Source organism: Pyrus communis, chromosome 4 (assembly GCF_041283825.1).
Source record: "Pyrus communis isolate YQ-2024b chromosome 4, ASM4128382v1, whole genome shotgun sequence".
NCBI classification, from domain to species: Eukaryota; Viridiplantae; Streptophyta; class Magnoliopsida; order Rosales; family Rosaceae; genus Pyrus; species Pyrus communis.
In genome coordinates this window covers 16005001-16023761 of record NC_142568.1, presented here as the reverse complement: position 1 = coordinate 16023761, position 18761 = coordinate 16005001, and the positions used below count along the sequence as shown (strand labels likewise).

Here is an 18761-nt window from a genome sequence, read left to right as displayed (position 1 = left end):
GTTCAATTATTTTTGATGAAGCCTTGAGACACCAAAATTTACTTATCGCATTCTAATATTAGAGATTGTTTTTAAGAAATGATTTTCAAAACATGTGAAATTTTTTTAGTAAGATACTAAACGAGCCCTTAAAATTTTGTAAAAAGAGAAAATGCATGGTAATGAACTAATGATCAAATTGTTGGGAGCATTAGCCTTCAAAAATTGAAACCCATGAATTCTCTTGGACCGAGTCACCAACATTTTGTGGGCTCAAAAGCATAGCCCAAAAGCCCAACGAACGGTTCAACCCGTGACGCAAAACCTAAAATATGTGGGCCGGCGCCGTTTCCGAATCCACGTACGTCGTGCTGAATAAAAAACAGCGAGACCACGCAGTATTTAAAGGACTGAATCGCTAGGGTTTTAGTTTCTGTAAGGACAATAGAGTCGCCGCGCCTTCTCTCCACCGCATCTAGGGTTTTCTCTGAGCAGCACCAAGGTACCAATCCAGGTCAAATTTCCCTACCCTAATTACCATTCTTCCTTTAATCTGTTCGTATTCGAACAATTTCGTTGAATATTGCATCTGTTCTTGCAGGAAATGGCTCCTGCCGCCCCAAAGAGTGGGATCTTCGTCGGCCTCAACAAGGGCCACATCGTCACCAAGCGTGAATTGCCTCCTCGCCCATCTGACCGCAAGGGGGTAATTTCTCTTTCCATTTCTTAATTCCATCGATTGTTCATATGATTTCTGTGGATTTTTTTGTTTTGGGTTTTGGGGTTTTGGATTTAAGGGTTTTTTATTTGTGTGAATAATGTCCTGATTTGTGTGTTTTGGGGTTGTGGGGATGTAGAAAACTAGCAAGAGGGTGCATTTTGTGAGGAATTTGATCAGGGAAGTTGCCGGGTTTGCTCCCTATGAGAAGAGGATTACCGAGCTTTTGAAGGTCGGGAAGGACAAGCGTGCTCTTAAGGTGGCCAAGCGAAAGTTGGGTACCCACAAGAGGGCCAAGAAGAAGAGAGAGGAGATGTCCAACGTTCTCCGCAAGATGAGGTGAGATATTCGTTGGTTTTTGCCGTTGTGGATTCGCGTGTACATTTCAATGTCTTGGAACTAGTTCCGTTTTTGTGAATATTGTTGCTCTGAAGCTGTTTGTTGTTCTTGTATTTGCATTTATACTTATGCATATGCTGTGCAAGTTTGTGGAAATATACGAAAACAACGATGATTTGAGATTTATTAGTTAAATTGGTATATATGTGTACCAAAGCTATGAAAACTGACTAGTTTGAATATGAATCATGGCATCTCTACAATTGCTTATGAAATTTGTTTGCAGTAAACATAATCGTAAGTGTTCTTAAGATTGTCTCAAGCCCCATATGCTGACATTTATAGTAGTCTTCTCCATCGGTGGATGGTGATAGCTTGCTTCTGCTTTCAACTTGATCTGTTATAGCTTGTTTGTGATGTCATTTGTTGGCTTTTTAATTAGACTACTGGATTGTGTTGTGTCAGTCAAAACGTCGTTGGTTGCAATATGATGCCTACTATACACTGTTGCCTAATTGTAGACTTCTTCCTGAAATTTGCTGATCTCTAAGTAAATAGTTTGTGCAATGCTCATGGTTTTTTATACCGTGTTGGTGAGGAATCATAATGTTGTACAATCTCTTAGCCTTATGTATGTTTTGTTATATGTGCAGGTCTGGTGGTGATAAGAAGTGAGCACTTGAAGGGTTGTCTTTATGAATGTAGTTCAGTTTCTCTAATAGTTTTGGTCATGCATTTAAGGGATTTTTAGACATGGTATGAACTATGTAATTTTGAATGTTTTGAGACGTTCGATATTTTCTGTGCATCGGATATTTACCCTTCAGTTCTCAAGGTATGTCGTTCGAGTTTGTGATTTACTTAGATTTACTAATAGTTGACGTGGTATATGATGGATGAAAGTGTGGCAGCATTTCTCTTAGTGTAGGGAGAGCTGTGGTTACTAGTGATGGGCAAAGTCTTGATGTGCCCTCTTTACTCGAGAAATCGCTACAATACGTTATGCTTGTGCAAACTTTTGTCTTCAGACACTAAAACTCGTTAGAAGTTTGATTTTTCCGGTCATCACTTCTTAGTATGTGCTTTTCCCTAAGTTCACTTGATGTGATTTCATGGAGAAATTTACCCCATCACTCGGAGACGGAGAAGCACCTCGGCTGTTTCCTAAAATCGATAGTAACTACGCTTTACCCTTCTACACATCTTTGTTAATTTTGGTTCATTGGTTTTCTTGTATTCATTCAAACTAACGAACGACTCAAAATTGAGAGGGTTAAAAATTGAAAGAGGTGTGTGAGAAGTGAAAATGAGTATTCGGATATAGTATTGTATTATTCTTATACATATTTTTATCATAAACACTAGTTAATTTTTGTACCATCGGTTTTTTTTAATCCATTCGATTTGACAGTCGAAAATTAAGAGAAGAGTGAGAAGAGGTGTGTGATGGCACTTCCGCATTATAATTTACATGCTTGGTAAATTATAGAAAAAGTGCGTTTAGCCTTCTGCTAGTTGGAGCGACCAAAGTGGGTGAATGTTAGTTTTTTGTGCATTGATGAATATGGACATCTTCCATCATTGCTGTTCCTTTTTTTATTTTTATTTTTTATTTTTTTTGTTTTTTTGAACAAGAAAAATATATTAAAGGGAAACCCTCGAGCACAACTATTCTCTATAGAATCAAATAGAAAAGCAAATGAAGAAATACAATGATATCAAATATGACAATTAGTAATAAGAAGGCTTTGGTAAGCGAAGACATTCTTCACAAAGTTAGCCTCTCTAAATACACGTTTCCAGTCGATGCAAGCAAATTTGGTTGCAGTCCACTCGATATCTTCAATAATAGGAATCAAATTCCATGGCGTTGCACCCCGGTCCAACATTGACTGAATAACCAACTTAGAGTCACTTTCAACCATAATCTTTGTATAGCCCTTTCTCTGAGCAAAAAGAAGGCCCTCTCTAAAAGCCTTAGCCTCCAATTCTGAAATAATGGCATCATCAAGATTTAAAACTCCACTTCCAATAAGCTGCCCATTATGATTCCTTAAGACAAATTTCACTGTTGCCTTGTCCCTAGCCAACGAACCGTCAAAATTTAGCTTAACATAACTCTGATCCGAATGATGCCATTTGATAATCATGGAACTATCATCAATATTCCTTCTCAAACATTTACAATTGGCTCTAAGATATCGTTCACACATAGATATAGACAATAATTTAGATCTCGCTAGGATGAGCATAACATTTATGAACACCAAATTTGCCAACAAAGGAGCAAACACAAGCTTAAATCACTAGGAACTTCCTTATCAACATGCTTTAAAGAATTTAGCCAGTATACTACCGAGTCGAAGTTAGCATTAGTGAAATTGCCTGCCTTAATTAATTGAAAAAAGGTCCTAAATCGATTTAGCGACATCGCAATTAAAGAATAAATGCATTTGGTCCTCGTCTACAGAATTACAAAAATGACATCTTATCACTATTAATCACAACCACACAAACATCTAAACTTTAAGAGGAATATTAAGTTTCCGCATCTTATTAATTAACTTATGCTTTATAGATTGAGTCAACGTCTTTTTCTGAATCCAAGTAGCCAATTTAATAGAGAATTTACCATTTGTATTTGGACCTCAAACTAGCACATCTTTGAAATCCTGCAAAGAAGTTGTAATAATTTCATTACTAACCACTTGCGAAAGCTTTCTCTTATCCCCTTGTTGTTCTTCTATGGTGTTGTGTTAGAACCCCTATTATTGGTTTCGGTCAAACATTGAACCACTTCTATTTTGGAAGTTTATAATGGCTAAATTATAAAAATATATTTGGACCAATTCTTACTAAGTGTTTTTAGAACTCAAAAATATTCTCTAAAAGCTGCTTTAGTTATTTAAAAAATATTTTCAAACGAGTTCAAAAATACTTGGGAAGCACTTTTTTCGCTATCCACATACATTTGCATGTGCATTTGGTAGTCCATAAACTCTTTCCCTTTCTAGTACATTAACAAATAGGCTTTGAATGCGATTTCGAATTACAACTTGCTACTGATCTAGTGCTTCTATTATTCCCAATATCGAAAGAGATTCCAAGTTCTAACTCCCTAGTTCTCGATAACGAAAGGTGATCAAAGGGTAATAATATAACAATAATGGTAATCAACATCAAGTAGAAAGAGATTTTGGCACTACAGCGACGGAGGCGTCTGTGGTCTGTGGGGCGCTCAATCATCGGATCACTCCAACATCTTTTCATCTATCGTCTCTCCGACCTAATTCGGAAGCTTGCAAGCTTGAAGTTCTCGAGTCGCCACCATCGTCTCCCAATTGGTTTAAACTACCTTTAAAACGTCAAGTGCTTGTTTCGCTTTGCAAGCGCACCCACACTAACCAAAACTACGGATAAGTCATACAATCAAAAGAAATGATTTTCGAGACGACGCGGGGAAAAAGGTCCTTTGTGCTACGTGTTTTTCGATAATAATATCAATACCATGCCAATTGTCATTTTCGTTTTGTTGACTACAATAATATCGATGTATTGCTTTAATAAAGAACGCACATCCAATTCATAGTAGACGGCCTCATCTGGCAATTGTGATGTGTGACATCTTCTTTTCATTTGTGGTTTGGTATCTTTTTTTTTCAAATATGGGCTTAAAAGAAGGGGATGTGGCCATGACAACGTTTTCCATATATTTTTTCGGTCTCCATCTTCCCTTTTGGGTCGGGCTTAAAACAACGATGTGGCATAATCATGTAAAAGGTACGGGCCCTAGTAGAAAGGAACAAAACAAGCTAGCTAAAGACATGATAATATTTTGCACTCAGTTACAATACAACGATATAGTGATATTCATCTTTACTTCAGTTAGAGTACAACGATATAGTGATATTCATCTTTACTTGTTAATAAAAGGTGTTAGGTTTGACTCACGTTGATGGAGAGTTCAAGACCAATTAAAATGGCTGACTCATTGTGTGACTAGCTTAGTCCCTTAGTGTAAATATTATTGTATGAAAAAAAAAAAATGTCAGAAGAATATCTCTCCACTTGGAAAATGATGTGTTAGGTCCGATTTACGGTGATGGAAATTACGATACTTAATAATTACATCAGGCTTATTGTATGGTTCAACACAAATTTTTTGGTTACAAACCGTAATAATTGCAACACATAAAAAAGAAAAACAAACAAAACATGTCCAAATGTGGAGAAAAATATTTATCGTTGAGCTTTCTGGCTGTGTGTTATTTGCTCGTTGAGGGATTTAACCCAACACCTTATGGCACGAGCTGACGACAACTATGCACTACCTGTGTCGAGTTCTCGAAGGTACTCCTCTCTTCAAGGGGATTTGCAGTATGTCAAGTCCCGGTAAGGTTCTTTGTTTTGCATTGAATTAAACCACATACTCAATGAATGAAGGAAGACGTGTTGCAGTCCCAGAAAGTTGAAACACAATAAAAGAAAAGGAAAACTAATGAAAAAATTTTGAAAATTTTGAATTTTAATGATAAGGACAAAATAAAAGGTAAAATGAATAGTATTAAGATTGACTTTTTAATATAAAAATATGATTTTTCGTTAAAATAAACAGTATCAGAAGTTTTTCGTTAAAATTCAAAAAAAAAAAAATGAAGGGAGAGTCGTTGGCTTAGCAGGAATATGGACAGATAGGATGTATATTTGAGAGGGTCCACGTTGTCACTTGACACGTAGCGTTTTCTCCGTGCCATTGGACCAACATTGGGTATAAGAACTCCCCTTTTTGCTTTTACTTGTATTACGGTATTTTTGTTGCATGTGATCTAAGATTTTACTAGATAGATTATTGAGATTTTTTCGTCTTGGACTTGAAACTTACTCATTTTTTAAATTATAATAATAATTTCAAACTCTTCTTAAATAAATCAAAAAGCATATTTGAGAGGAATACTAATTTTTAATTAACCTAACAAGTGCATATTGTCAAAAACCTATTTTAGGTACCCAGTTTAATTAACCTTTCATCTTCAATATCATTCTTTATTTCGCAAACTTAAAATATTTTATTATTAACAATTCAAACTCAACCACTCATTTTTTAAAACAATTTTCTCTCTTTTTTCTTTCTCCTTGCTCAAGGGTAGACTCTTGAGTTTTATGTTTTTTAATATTTAGTAAGTGAATAGTTGCGCTCTAAATTTAAAGAGTGATTTTTAATTTTTCTATAACAGAAAGTGTTTAACAACATTTCTTTGAGATAAATTTTTTGAATTTCTCTTTAAAATAGAATTTTGGTTATTTTGCAGCATTTCTTGGAGATGCTCTTATAATTTGTATTGCTTTCCAATCAAATAAACTAACATAACCAATTGCTACTCATTAGTTTAATTATCTTTTTTTAATAATTTTTTTTTAACCGTTAGAGTAATTCACCACTTACAATTATTTTTGTTGTTTGTATATCGTATAATAGGGTATAAATAAATGTAGTCTCTTAAGCAATTTTCAAATTGTAAAAATGGTCTTGTTTTTGATAAATTTTGGATGTGATCCTTTGTTGTTTTGATTACAAATGATATTTTACAATAATTTACACTAAGTACAGGGTGAATAGTTTGAACTTAGAATGCAATGCATTGCAATAAATTTTAACTATCAGGACAATCTTCCACTTGCTTGATGGGATCCCACTTAATCCTGTAATTCGTATAATTGTTCTATATATATATATGCAGCATGCAATGTATGGGATGGCAATTGGCAAAGTAAATTATAATTTGGTATCTTTTTACTTACGTACCCTATTCCATTATATAACTAAACCGTAGTAGTAGTTAGGCAACGTACGACAGCGAACTTTGCAAAAGGTTAAGCCTATACAAAATTCAATTTTATATATTATATACCTAGTTTATTATTTCCATTACCTCTTATTTTAATCAATAAGAATATAGTCGTCTATTAATTTAATTGCACCTCTTGTCTAGAGGAATTAAGTAAATCTTGATCCAATCTGACCATCAGCTAGACAACATATTCTATAGCAAAGCTAAAATGCACGCGTTATTTTCACATATTATGTATGAATTCTCCTGACATCTGATTTAGAGTGGCATAAAACCGACCGACCCGATCAAACCGAAGGATCCATACTATATTGGTCAATTTAGTTTGATTTTGATCAAGAAAAAAGTCAAACAATTTAAAACTCGAACCGATTCGATTTACTTTTGGTTTAATTCGGTTTTGATATTTTTAAAACTGATTAAAACCAAATCGAAGCGACCATGTATCAATTAATTATTAATTTTTTTTTACACATGTCAACTTATTATAGGTTATTTAAAGGCCTTATTATATACATATTATAAATCTCAACATATATTATAGGAAATTGTTATTAGCACTCCAAAAATCTAATTTTACACTCCTCACAAGTGTATTTTTCTTTCTAATTATAGAAAATTTGGAGTGAAAAATAAACCATTCCCATATTCTAACTTGTAAAGATTATTAACAATTAGGAGATTTATATACATGTTTCTTATGCTTATGTGAGGTTGTAATAAATAAATTGTTTGCTAGCATTAGATTTTATTTAATTGAAACTTAATTAGTTATATTTAACATGATGAACTTTTTATGTTGAGAAAGGTTTAGTTAATCTTTCAATCCAATTAGAATGCATGAGATGTCTGGAGGTTTAGAAGATAAAATTTTTGAAATATTAAAACATTTTTTTTATTTATGTGTTGAATAGGCTTAAACTGACCGAATCAAACTAAATCAAACCGATTAACAATAATTTGGTTTGTTTTAGTTCGGTTTCAATGATGGTATTGCTCAAAATCGAACCAAACCAAACAGTTAAATACTAGTTGCTTCGGATATATTTTTGGTGTCAAACCTAATCAAATAGATCTCATTGATCAAACCTAAATTGTACCCTTGCCCTTAGTATGAACTGTCCCAAAATAAAAAATCCAGAAAAAAAAAAAATTGCACTAAATCATGATTCTTGTAAACACGATTTTTTACAAACAACGACTAGTGTCAGCGAATTAAATTGTTAGTTGTCAAAGAGAAAAGAGATCGGTCGGGACTATAAATTATTCAATTAACTGTCTCAGGTTGGGAATAATTTACTTTACCAAATGCATGCATCTGGTTGTGCTGACCTGAAATTAATAGTCAATTTACATATTGCATGGCTAAGTTCTTTGGAATTGTTGGGAAAATGACTTCGTAGGATGCTATTATTACCAAAATAAAGACGCTGTGTATGTAGGGGACCTTGGGAATTATATATCTCACTGACTATTGATAGCTAGACGCAGGTAATCTTTACTGTTGTATAAGGCTGCTCCTAATAACGACGCCAGGATTTATTTTATTCTTTTACAACCATATTTGAGGAATGGAATTTTGGCTCATTACAAAATAATCATCTATAATTAGGTATTGAACTAGTATGAGAGACGAAGCTGAGACTTTTCAATTATTACAAGCAGAAAGAATATAACTAAATCGTAGTAGTAGTTAATGACATTAAATTTTAATTTCATAACATACGTGAGTGTACATGAGTTGTTGATTGAGCATCTAATTATATGAGGATATTTATGGATATACGTACCCATATAATTGAACAAAAAATGCATGTGGGAGAATGTGAGGTCTATATCCCAGAAGAGCTTGGAATCTTAGTCTCTTTCTTTGCTTCTGCACCTGTTCATGTGGATTATATCCACATACACAGACATTTTTGTTATAACAAGGACATCATGCTAAAAGTGAAAGCTGCTTCCACTATCTCTTTGTGTGGGGAGGGAGAGAGAGAGAGAGAGAGAGAGAGCCTGTCACTGATATATCACACAAACCCATGTGTCTGGCTCACAGTCGCAGCAACATGAGGATCAATGAGAGAGTGAGTTAGAATATATTTGGTTTGGATTTCCGAGCCCCTGAAAATTCCTTCTATTGCTCTCTGTTGTTCGTACATATGATGATGATGATGATATCAGAAGAAGAAGCCCACATTTCAGTAAATATATATCTTCACTTTCGGGATCATTCAACTCGATTTCTGAATTTTACACTCACTCAATTCAGTTAACCGACCATGACCATATATGTGTTGAGAGTTGTCCCACATTGGTGAGGGACAAGGTTTGCTATGTACTTATATGATCTTGGCTGCTCCTTATATTGCCAATTGGTTTTATGGTGGAACCTCAATTTCATCATGGTATCAGAGCAAGGTTGTCTATGTGTGAAGCCCAACGGCCACACGCGCTTCATGTCACCCAGTTATTGTCCACGTGTAGGCTTGAAAATCCGCCACACGTGTAGGGGCGTGTTGAGAGTTGTTCCACATTGGTGAGGGACAAGGTTTACTATGTGCTTATATGATCTTGGACCACTCCCCATATTGCCAATTGGTTTTATGGTGGAACCCAATTTCATCAATATGAGGCTTATTTTTCTGTTAGAGCATTTTGAATATGCTTTATTCCTTCTTGGCAAGAGCAGCTAGCCTTGGTTCTTGCAAAAGTAAATCCAAACAACCCAGCAGCTACATAGATTCCTTTCTTCAACATGACTACTCTTCCAACTTGGAAAATATATAAATTTTGATTAATTTCTAGCTACCCACATAGTAATAACATTACTTTGTATGTCGAGTCCCTTCTTAGCAAAACCTCTCTCTGTCCTTTGTAAGAAAAACGGGATGATGGGATCCCGGAAGAACCATGTAGTTAGTGATAAAAATAGGGGGGAATCCCTGATACACACACACACACAAACACAATGTTCTATATATATTGTGATTACATGGTTTTAAAACTGTCTTATACGTATCTTGTTTTTCTTACAGTCAAATGAAAGTCTAGGGAAGTTACTCGACTATGGTGAAATGGAAATTTTTATGGATTTGAGGTCTGGCGCAACTATAATATGATACATTACAAGCCTTGCAGTCTTTTCTGTAACCGATTTTGCACCAAAACAATATATAATATGACCGAATTTTGGTTGCTAGACATATTATCCTACTTTCGGCAAACATCTTGCCAAGTCCTTTAAGAAAAGTATAGAAAAGAACTAGCAATAAGTAAAAAAGACAAATAGGGCGCGCACATCAAATACTTAGCCAGCAAGGCAGTACTCTTTATTTTTTGGGTCCATGATCGATCGAAATTTGGACCATTGTTTGGAGCAGACTACAGTTCAACGCAAATTTGCTTTGCTATATGTTCTTTAATTCTATTTGTACTGTGAGGGATTAGTATATTTTATGGTGGGAGAGAGTTTGATTTAGGGAACTGATATTCAAATACTATTATCACTTTACATGCACATTTTGTTCATTAATTTTCTTTTGATATGTTGAATCAAAAGATCATAAAAAAAAAAGATCTGTAAGAAGAAATTATGTGCGAAAGTCACTTTTCTTGATTTATACTAATAAGATTAGTAAATGTAGCTCGCACTGAAAGTGTGGTAGGAAAGAGTAACTATGAACCTAGCTAGGTTCAATCTCTTGCTGTAAAAACAAAAGTTGGATTATATGATAGTGTTCAAAAGTCTGTTCATGTCAAGTTGCAAGGCAATCTTCTCAAACAGACATTTCTAGGTTAAAAGGGGACAACAAAACAATGTTGATGGAACTATATCTAACTATTCTAATAGTTTTCCTATTGATTTAGGTTTAGTGCTTGGTTTTCAATACTTGAAATAAGAGAGAGATGGCAAATAATAACCAGAGGGGTCAAATATTTTTGAGCTTCGAGGATAAACCTTCATCGATAGAATCAACTTGGAAACATTTTTTAATAAATAATTTAGTTTGTATATGCGTAGTACGTATCACGTTTGTTGACCATCTTTTAATTGAAGATAAACTTTAATTATAACTTTAAAGTCAATATATATTAGAGATGTTGTTAGTAATGTAATCAGTAAATTAGTGACAATAGAAGATTAATTACGATTACTCCAAATTAAATTGAACTGGATTGAAAAATTTATCAGTAGAATCCAAGACCTAACCCTAATTCAAATGAAATGACCAACGTAGTATAGTTTTAGGGTAAGAACAAAACCCTAGTATTGCATTGGATTTGATCGTATTGATATGAACAGTCGGACCAGTGAGTGTCAGAAATGAAACTAGCAAGCTTGGTCTACGACAAACTGACTGCACAGAGAGACACATGAAAGCAAGTAGCACCAAGCTCTGAAGCGCGTGCCAACGTTATTCGAATCACTGGGAGTCCGGGAGGGCCCCTGTCATGTCATATTGTCCGGTCTACGAAACTGACAAAACAGCAGTTTGTCTCCTAGCGTGAACCAACCACACACTCACGCGCGTCAAAGCTGCGAAATGGTCAGACATGCATATATTCTGAATGATGCTAATCTTTCATTCCGTTCATTGACAGCATGAGTAGTGCCGTTGCCAAAGAAAGCCTAACGTTATTCTTCAGCACACAAAACTCGAGAATTTTATGAGAATTGAAAACACATAAATTTATGTAGATGAAATAGTCGATGCGTTCTCCTTTCAGAGTATATTAACAAAAATAGTTTTACTTGTTATGATTTAAATAGAAAAAAAATGATATGTTACTGTGTTTTAGATTAAAAAAAAAAGTTGAAGTTTCGATTATAAAAACAATTGGTAACATGAAAAGTAACTATGCTACTTATAAGTATATTCAAAGTCTTTTCTTTTTCCGAAATGAGATTTATACTCTTAGCTCTAACCCAAAAATTGTCCTTGAAACTCAAGAAAAACATAGCAAAACAAATTCTTTTTTATTTTTTTTATTTTTAATAAACAATATTATTTACATTAAGAGTAAGTTGAGTTTAACCTCACAATGAGTTAGCAATAATGTGATTCAAATTTGAACCTAAGACAGTGAAAAAAAAATCAATAAACCGTAGTACTAAGTGACTCTTTTTCATTATTTTTTAAATATTATATTTTTTTGGGTCATAACAGAAAGTCGAAGACCAATCTATATCCATGTCTCATTGTCTGTGCAGTGGCATGGCCTATGATTTTGGAATTGGAATTTTTATGTTTGTGGAATTGAGTGACGATTTTGGCTTCTTTTGAGAGAATTGTCCTAAAGTAGTACACAAAACCAAATTAACGTAATTAACGCAGCCTCATGATCATCATCATGAATCATCTGATCTCATCAGGGTCATCAGGGGCCAGGACACAACAATAGTACATTCACATATTATTACAGAATCATTTTTTCTCGTCGGTCCAAATCTTAGTGCCTCACGCAAACCAATTATTGGGATTTCAATCATAGAATAAGATGATTCTTCATGCGCATAATAATAATAATAATTAATAAATAATAAAACAAGATTTGGACATGCATGTTTTGTAAACAAATGGTTTTGTTGGAGAGTTGGATGTCACTCAACTCTGCCGGTGGACGTATTTATATGTCTGCATTATGTTATGTTTAGACAAAAACAAAGTGGGAAACTGATTTCTCTCTATCTTCCATGGGTTCCATGCATATATACAATGAAGCAATATGGACCGGAACTAATATATTTGACGACGCAAGTTTATGACGCGTTGTCCCACAAATGAAAAAGGCCATGGTTTTACCAAAATCTATGGCTTTAAGATAATTTTCCAACTAATTAGCTAGGGGTTTTTTTTTTTTTTTTTTTTTTTTTAACTTTGTCGCCAGCCAGGATAATGGGAGGATAAAAATATACCAAAACACACTCACACACACATATTGAAACTTTGCACCTCTAAATTTGTAGTTTACAAGATATGTTTGTACATATTTGATTAAGCATCTACACCAAGGAAAATAAAAACCCTTTTATGTTTGTATTTAAGCATTGACACCAAGGAAGAAAAATTTTCAAGTAGTTTTAAGTCGCATCGTTTGGTCCAAGGGCTTAAACCCTGGCCAAAACAATGTAATTTTGGTCTAGCCACTTAAAACTACTTTAAGTTTTCTTAAGGGAAAATCTCTCATTCTTTACACGACGCAGCAGTCTTCCTCCCCCATTACAAACACCATTTTATACACCTCACTCCTCCAAAAAAAAAAAAAAAAAAAAAAATCTTGGATCCACCATTGATGTTGGTTGTGAAATGGGATTATCATGTTCTTGAAAAAAAAGACGACGTAGATGAATGAATAAAAGAGGCCATTTGAAGAAACTGAGTTAGGATACATCTTGTTTTGGCCAACCTTATATAATACCGCACAACGACCATATACAATTAGAACGCATGGTATATAAGAAGATGAATATCTAGCAGACAGGAATTAGCATATATATTAAGTGATAAGCTTCCTTAGACTGGAAGCTTAGTCCTTTTAGTGATTAATAATAATGGTCGAATTTTGACTTTAATACAAAATATGTGTCAATATTATAATACGCTCTCGCAAGCTAAATCAAAACAAGTGAACTTTCCAAGTATTAAACGGGGGAATGGTATCAACTAAAGTCAAGAAAAGAGAGCCTCCAGAATTAACACGAAACTGTTGAATCTTGATCGGCTATGAAGTAGGAGTAGGCTTATTTCTTATAAGCACATGCAAGGTCCAACGACTAAATTAAGCTACATATCTTCTCATAAACTGCAAATTCACTATTCTATCATAACTATATGAAACAGTTGCTGCATAGCAAAAAAATAAAAATAAAAACAGTTTTATATAGATAAGTTCAATTCCAGAAGAGAAAAACTAACATTCAGCGCAGACAGTGCTATTTTGTTAACTGATTGAAGTACAAAGACGTTTGATTTTCATTCAAAGCTCCATGAAGTACTCATACAATCACTTTAATAGTATTGCAAGCATGCTAGCTAGCTCATACATCATATATATAATGCCTTCCTAAAACTAAATCCAAAATAAAACAGTCCCTAAGCTCACAGATGAAGCAGGAAAAAAAAGTAAACAAGAACATAAAACAAAAACCTACCATTTCTAGGGTTTCTACTAGACCATCACGAAGAACAAAGCTCATCATCCTTAATTTCCTCACATTTTATCATCCAATGATAGGAAGGAGCTCTTGATTTCTTCCGAGTTAATTTTCTATAAAATTAAGTAAAACTTGAAGCTAGCAGCTTCGCAGTGAAGTATTCGATCTGATCACCAAAGTACAAATTGGAACTGAAGTTTATAGGGGATTGTTAATATTATTGCTAGTAGTGGAAGTAGAATTAAACCCCGAAAGATCAGTCCATGCAGTAGTAGTACTAGCACCACCACCGCCGCGGCCGCCATTGCTCCAGAACTGATCATTTCCTGAATTATTATTCATCCCCAACAACTGCCTCGACAAATTCAACTCCTGATTCTGTTGTTGTTGTTGCTGACTTTCTAATTCCGTCTTCACCGAAGCCATTTGAGGTATACTCATCCCCGCAGACGGTGCTCTTGGCCGCACCTGATTATACCCCGTTAGCTCAACTCCGCTGCTCTCGAACATCATCCCCGCTGACGTAGGATCCAACCCCGCCATGAAAGGAAACGACGGCGTCTGCTGCTGGAAATTAAAGAGCGATCCACCGCTAGCTCCTGGACCACTCCCCATCTGATGAAAACCATTCAAGTCTCCAATTCCATAATTATTGTTCATCATGCCGAAATTTAAAGCCATGTCGGTGGCGAAAGGCGACATAAAACGGAGCGGTGGGATTTGCGGGCTCATCATCATGTTATCATTATCCGCCGAGCCGGCCGTACTGTTGTTGTTTAACCCTAAATTTGCGTGGCCTGACGAACTGGCCGAGCCGGTTGGCGGGTCCGAGCTGCTGGCTGGGGACTTGGAGGCGCTGCTGCTGGTTCCCTTGCTCCTTTTGTTTCTCCTGCAGCCACCGCCAACTGGAACGTTACGCAGGGCCCCACCGCGTGTCCAGTACCTTCTGCAGGTCTTGCAAAAGTGGCGGGGCTGCGTGAGGCTGTAGTTGTTGAAGTAGCAGAACTTGGTGTTGGTGGACTCGCACCGCGGGCATTTTAGTGCCTGCTCTGGGAGGGGGATATTGGCCATGCGGGCTCGATCTGCCATGGAGCCTGGCCTGATCGAGCCTGAGCCACCTACCCCACTGCCTCCATGAGGGTTTGAAGGCGGCGGCTGCGGAGGAGGTGGAAGGAAGTGAGAGTTGTTGTTGTCGATGTTGTTGTTGCTAATGTTGTTGGTGTTGCTTCCTGTTAAGTGGTGGTGCTGATTTGGTTGCTGCAAATGAAAGAAGAGAGAAAAATCAAATTAAAAAGCAAAAATCAAATATCTGGTATATTCAAGAAGATCATGAAATAAAACAAAAGCAATAAGAATATTTGGCTTTTGAATTTTTGTTTTTTCACTTTTTTTGGGGGAAAGAAATTCCCTGAGAAAAACCAAGTTGCTGAAGAAGGTGGATGGAGAGGTTACCTGCTGCCAGTTGGCTGGATCAAGATAAGCTGGAATGGAAGAGAAAACCATTCTTCTCTCTTGTGGTGGTCTTTAATTCTTTCTCTCTTTTGTAAAAGGTTGATGGGTTTTTGAAGATAATAGTGGAGAGAATCACATCAACAACAAAGAGAGAGAAGCTAGAGAGTTGCAGAGAGAGAGAGAAAGGAAGATAGAAAGAAAGAATGGGAGGGTGGGAGTGATGAGGAACAAAAATAAAGGAGGAGCCTTTTATGTATTTATATACTAATAATTTTACTTCTTCTTGTTGTTTTGTTTTGGTTGAACATTGTTCCTTCACACTCTCACTATGCTTAGACTGCTCTTTTTGTTTTATTACTTTTTAGGGTTTTGAGAAGGATGTTCTCTCCCTCTATCAGTTTCTTAATCCATAAGCTTCTCTCTCTTACTGTGGGTGCTGTGCTGTACTGTGCTGGGGAAAAAGAGATGAGTGGCTCTCATCCTGAATGGAAAAAGTTGATGATGTTGTTCATAAATTATTATGTATGTGTGGAGAGCAGCTTAAGTATTATATCATATTATGTATGTGTTAGTGTTAGTGTTAGTTTAATTTGGTGCAGATCCTCTACATGGCCAACTCTCATGTTGATACACTTATCAACACCATTTTCAATACAGATGAATTCTATCATTGTATTTAGTTTTACCGTGTTAGAGATTATGTTAATAACTATTAAGTGTGTCAAATTTATATGTCTAACTATCATAGCTGATGCAAACTAAATTTTAATGAAGTGCTTCACACTCTACCAAAGCTATAATTTTCTTCCCACAATTAAATAAATTTAATGTAAATTGAAAAATAAAAAGACTACATGACCCAATATCTTATGATTAAAATATGAAATAATGCATGATTAAATTATGAAAAAAGATATTGTTATGGGAGCATTAGTTTAATTAAAAAGAAAAGGTGGTTCTTGTGCTTTGGTGGAGTGGCCTCACAGGGTCACAGTCCAAGTGTCCGACCGAGTGAACCCTTTTACCCCGGTCCACTCTGTTCCCTTCCCCCTACCCCACTCTCTTGCTTTATTTTTGCATGGGAATATTATATTAATATTACTCCCTCCCTTCTTGCCACGCGCCCTTCGTTGCCGTTCTCACTTCTCACACTCCATGTGATACTTCTTTTTTCCTCCTCTAATAAAATAATCTTAACGAAATATCATTGTTACTGTTTATTTTTAACATTAAAGATATTTTTACTTTAAAAAATCACTTCTAATATTATTCATTTACAACAAATTTTTATTATTTTTGTTAAAATTCAAAATTTTCAATCTATTTTCATAGTTTTTCTAATAAAATATCATTTGTGAACCAGATAATGACTTGGATCCAATCTCCATACGATGACGATGGCCATGCAGACGACTTTGAGGGAATATTTTGCTTAACCCTGTCAAATAACAGTGACGTTTACAACTTTATATATTATTATTAGATGTGTTTAAATTTTGACATTTGTATAATGGATGAATACAATTCTAAAATTTAAATTCATTTAATGATAATAAGTAAAGCGGTTAATATTACTACCACTTGAAAATCGTGAGCAAAAATACATCCAATTTTGACTACATAAAGTTCAAGTTCAAATCACAATTTTCCTGTAATTGTTTCCTAGCAATCTTTTGACAAGGGGATATTTTCTAGGGTGTTAGTGCCACTTTAAAATATCACGCTGAACTATTCTCAATGCAAAGTTTTTAATTTTTCTTCAATGGCATGCAACATTATGCGATACGAAAGTGAGTGATTAAGACTGAAAATTAAAACATATAATTGCTATGACAGTTAAATTTAACGACTAAAACACACGTTAAACTGAGTGTTACGTAGCATTGAAGTCGGACTCCAAATTTTTCTCATGCTTCTGTAAATTTGGAGTGCACGATGACTTGTCAATAATGGCTTCTCATTTAGATTCTAAAATACTCAAATTTAAGAAGGGGACTCAAGTTCGAATGCAAGAGAGCGAATCTTGATCAACTAGTCTAACTCACATTTGCTAAAATTGACCAATTTTAATCATTTAGTTTTGTTAGTTAACAATCAAGTCTTAAAGAGTTTTAACATTACAAAGAAGAGTAGAAGAATACTTAGGGCCGTTTGGTATTCAACTTAGATACAATTTTTAATAACTCAAACCCAAATTTTTTTTTTTTTTTTTTTAGCCGAAGTATGAGGTATCCCACGCCCAAAAGTGTAGGAATAATCTCCACTGAGGCTTGGAAGGGCTAACGTATTTAAGCACACTCCTAATTACAATCAAATGACACATATCTTCCCAAAATTTTTAATCTGAAAATCACCCGTGTTTATGTTAGCTTCGTGCCTCGAAACAAAGATTGGGAAGCAAACCCGATTGGAAATTCTACTACGTTTCCACTAGACCACTTGCCATGGTTAAACTCAAATTCTAGTTTTGTAGGCTTGTTTTCATAAGTTAACTAAAAATTAACTTAAACAAAACTTATTTGATGAAACCACAGAAAGTACGTATTTAGAGTTTTTGTACACCAAACAACCTTCAAACACAAATCAACTTTGGATACAGCCTAATCCTCAATCTTTTCCATATCCTCTCTCTCTCCGAGAAGATCGTAGCGTCTCTCTCTTCTAAAAAAAGAGACTATTTTTGCTCACCCCTTAACCCAAGATGACCACTTACCCAATTCCTCCGTTAGCTTAGTATAGATGCTATCGTCAATTAAAAAAAAACACACACAAAGTTAGTCCCCCTACCAAAAATCTACACGTGTCACATTCACTAACCATGATTATGTTGTGTATTTGATTAAATATTTATGAAAAAAATAAAATAAACGAATTAAAAATAAAACTTACCATTTATTCCTATTCTCTCACCTTAAATAATAAATGATTGCAATCTTTAATTTCACACTCCCCCTTCCTCCTATCATCATAAAATAAAGGAAACTTTAACGAAAAGCTCCTGGTACTATTCATTTTAACAAAAAAAATCATATTTTTACATTAAAAATTCAATCCTGATACTATTCACTTTACCCTTTATTATGTCCTTATCGTTAAAACTCAAAATTTTCAAATCATTTTTATTATTTTTCCTTAAAATAAAAGTTCATGCCCGCACCATAACAGAAAACAATAACAATGTAAAGCAAATATGGCAATTTCATGAGCCACCAAGTTGTCATCTCGCCGTTGCCAATTACATGATATTATTTCGATTCTCGAAAGCTAGCTC

General features: G+C 34.9%; 3 protein-coding genes across 4 annotated transcripts; 1 reads left to right on the top strand and 2 right to left on the bottom strand.

The window, feature by feature from the left end:
• The first annotated feature begins 347 nt into the window (after positions 1 to 347).
• On the top strand, positions 348 to 1896 carry LOC137722243 (large ribosomal subunit protein eL36x). Of its 2 annotated transcripts, none has more exons than XM_068461200.2 (4): positions 348 to 481; positions 581 to 685; positions 837 to 1036; positions 1690 to 1896. In XM_068461200.2, exons 2-4 carry the CDS (start codon positions 584 to 586, stop codon positions 1709 to 1711), a joined length of 324 nt encoding a protein of 107 aa, XP_068317301.1. In that variant the 5' UTR covers positions 348 to 481; positions 581 to 583; the 3' UTR covers positions 1712 to 1896. The 2 variants fall into 2 exon arrangements, with proteins under 2 accessions (XP_068317301.1, XP_068317300.1); XM_068461199.2 differs by having other exon boundaries at positions 356 to 493.
• An 858-nt stretch (positions 1897 to 2754) lies between these two features.
• LOC137722031 (uncharacterized) lies at positions 2755 to 3249 on the bottom strand. The gene has a single exon (XM_068461035.2). The coding sequence runs from the start codon at positions 3247 to 3249 to the stop codon at positions 2755 to 2757; it is 495 nt and encodes a 164-aa protein (XP_068317136.2).
• Positions 3250 to 13832: 10583 nt separating this feature from the next.
• Positions 13833 to 15719, bottom strand: LOC137723665 (Dof-type zinc finger DNA-binding family protein). The gene is made up of 2 exons (XM_068462864.2): positions 15491 to 15719; positions 13833 to 15295 (listed from the first exon to the last, which is right to left on the bottom strand). The coding sequence occupies exons 1-2, from the start codon at positions 15539 to 15541 to the stop codon at positions 14237 to 14239; spliced, it is 1110 nt and encodes a 369-aa protein (XP_068318965.2). The 5' UTR covers positions 15542 to 15719; the 3' UTR covers positions 13833 to 14236.
• Positions 15720 to 18761: the final 3042 nt, after the last annotated feature.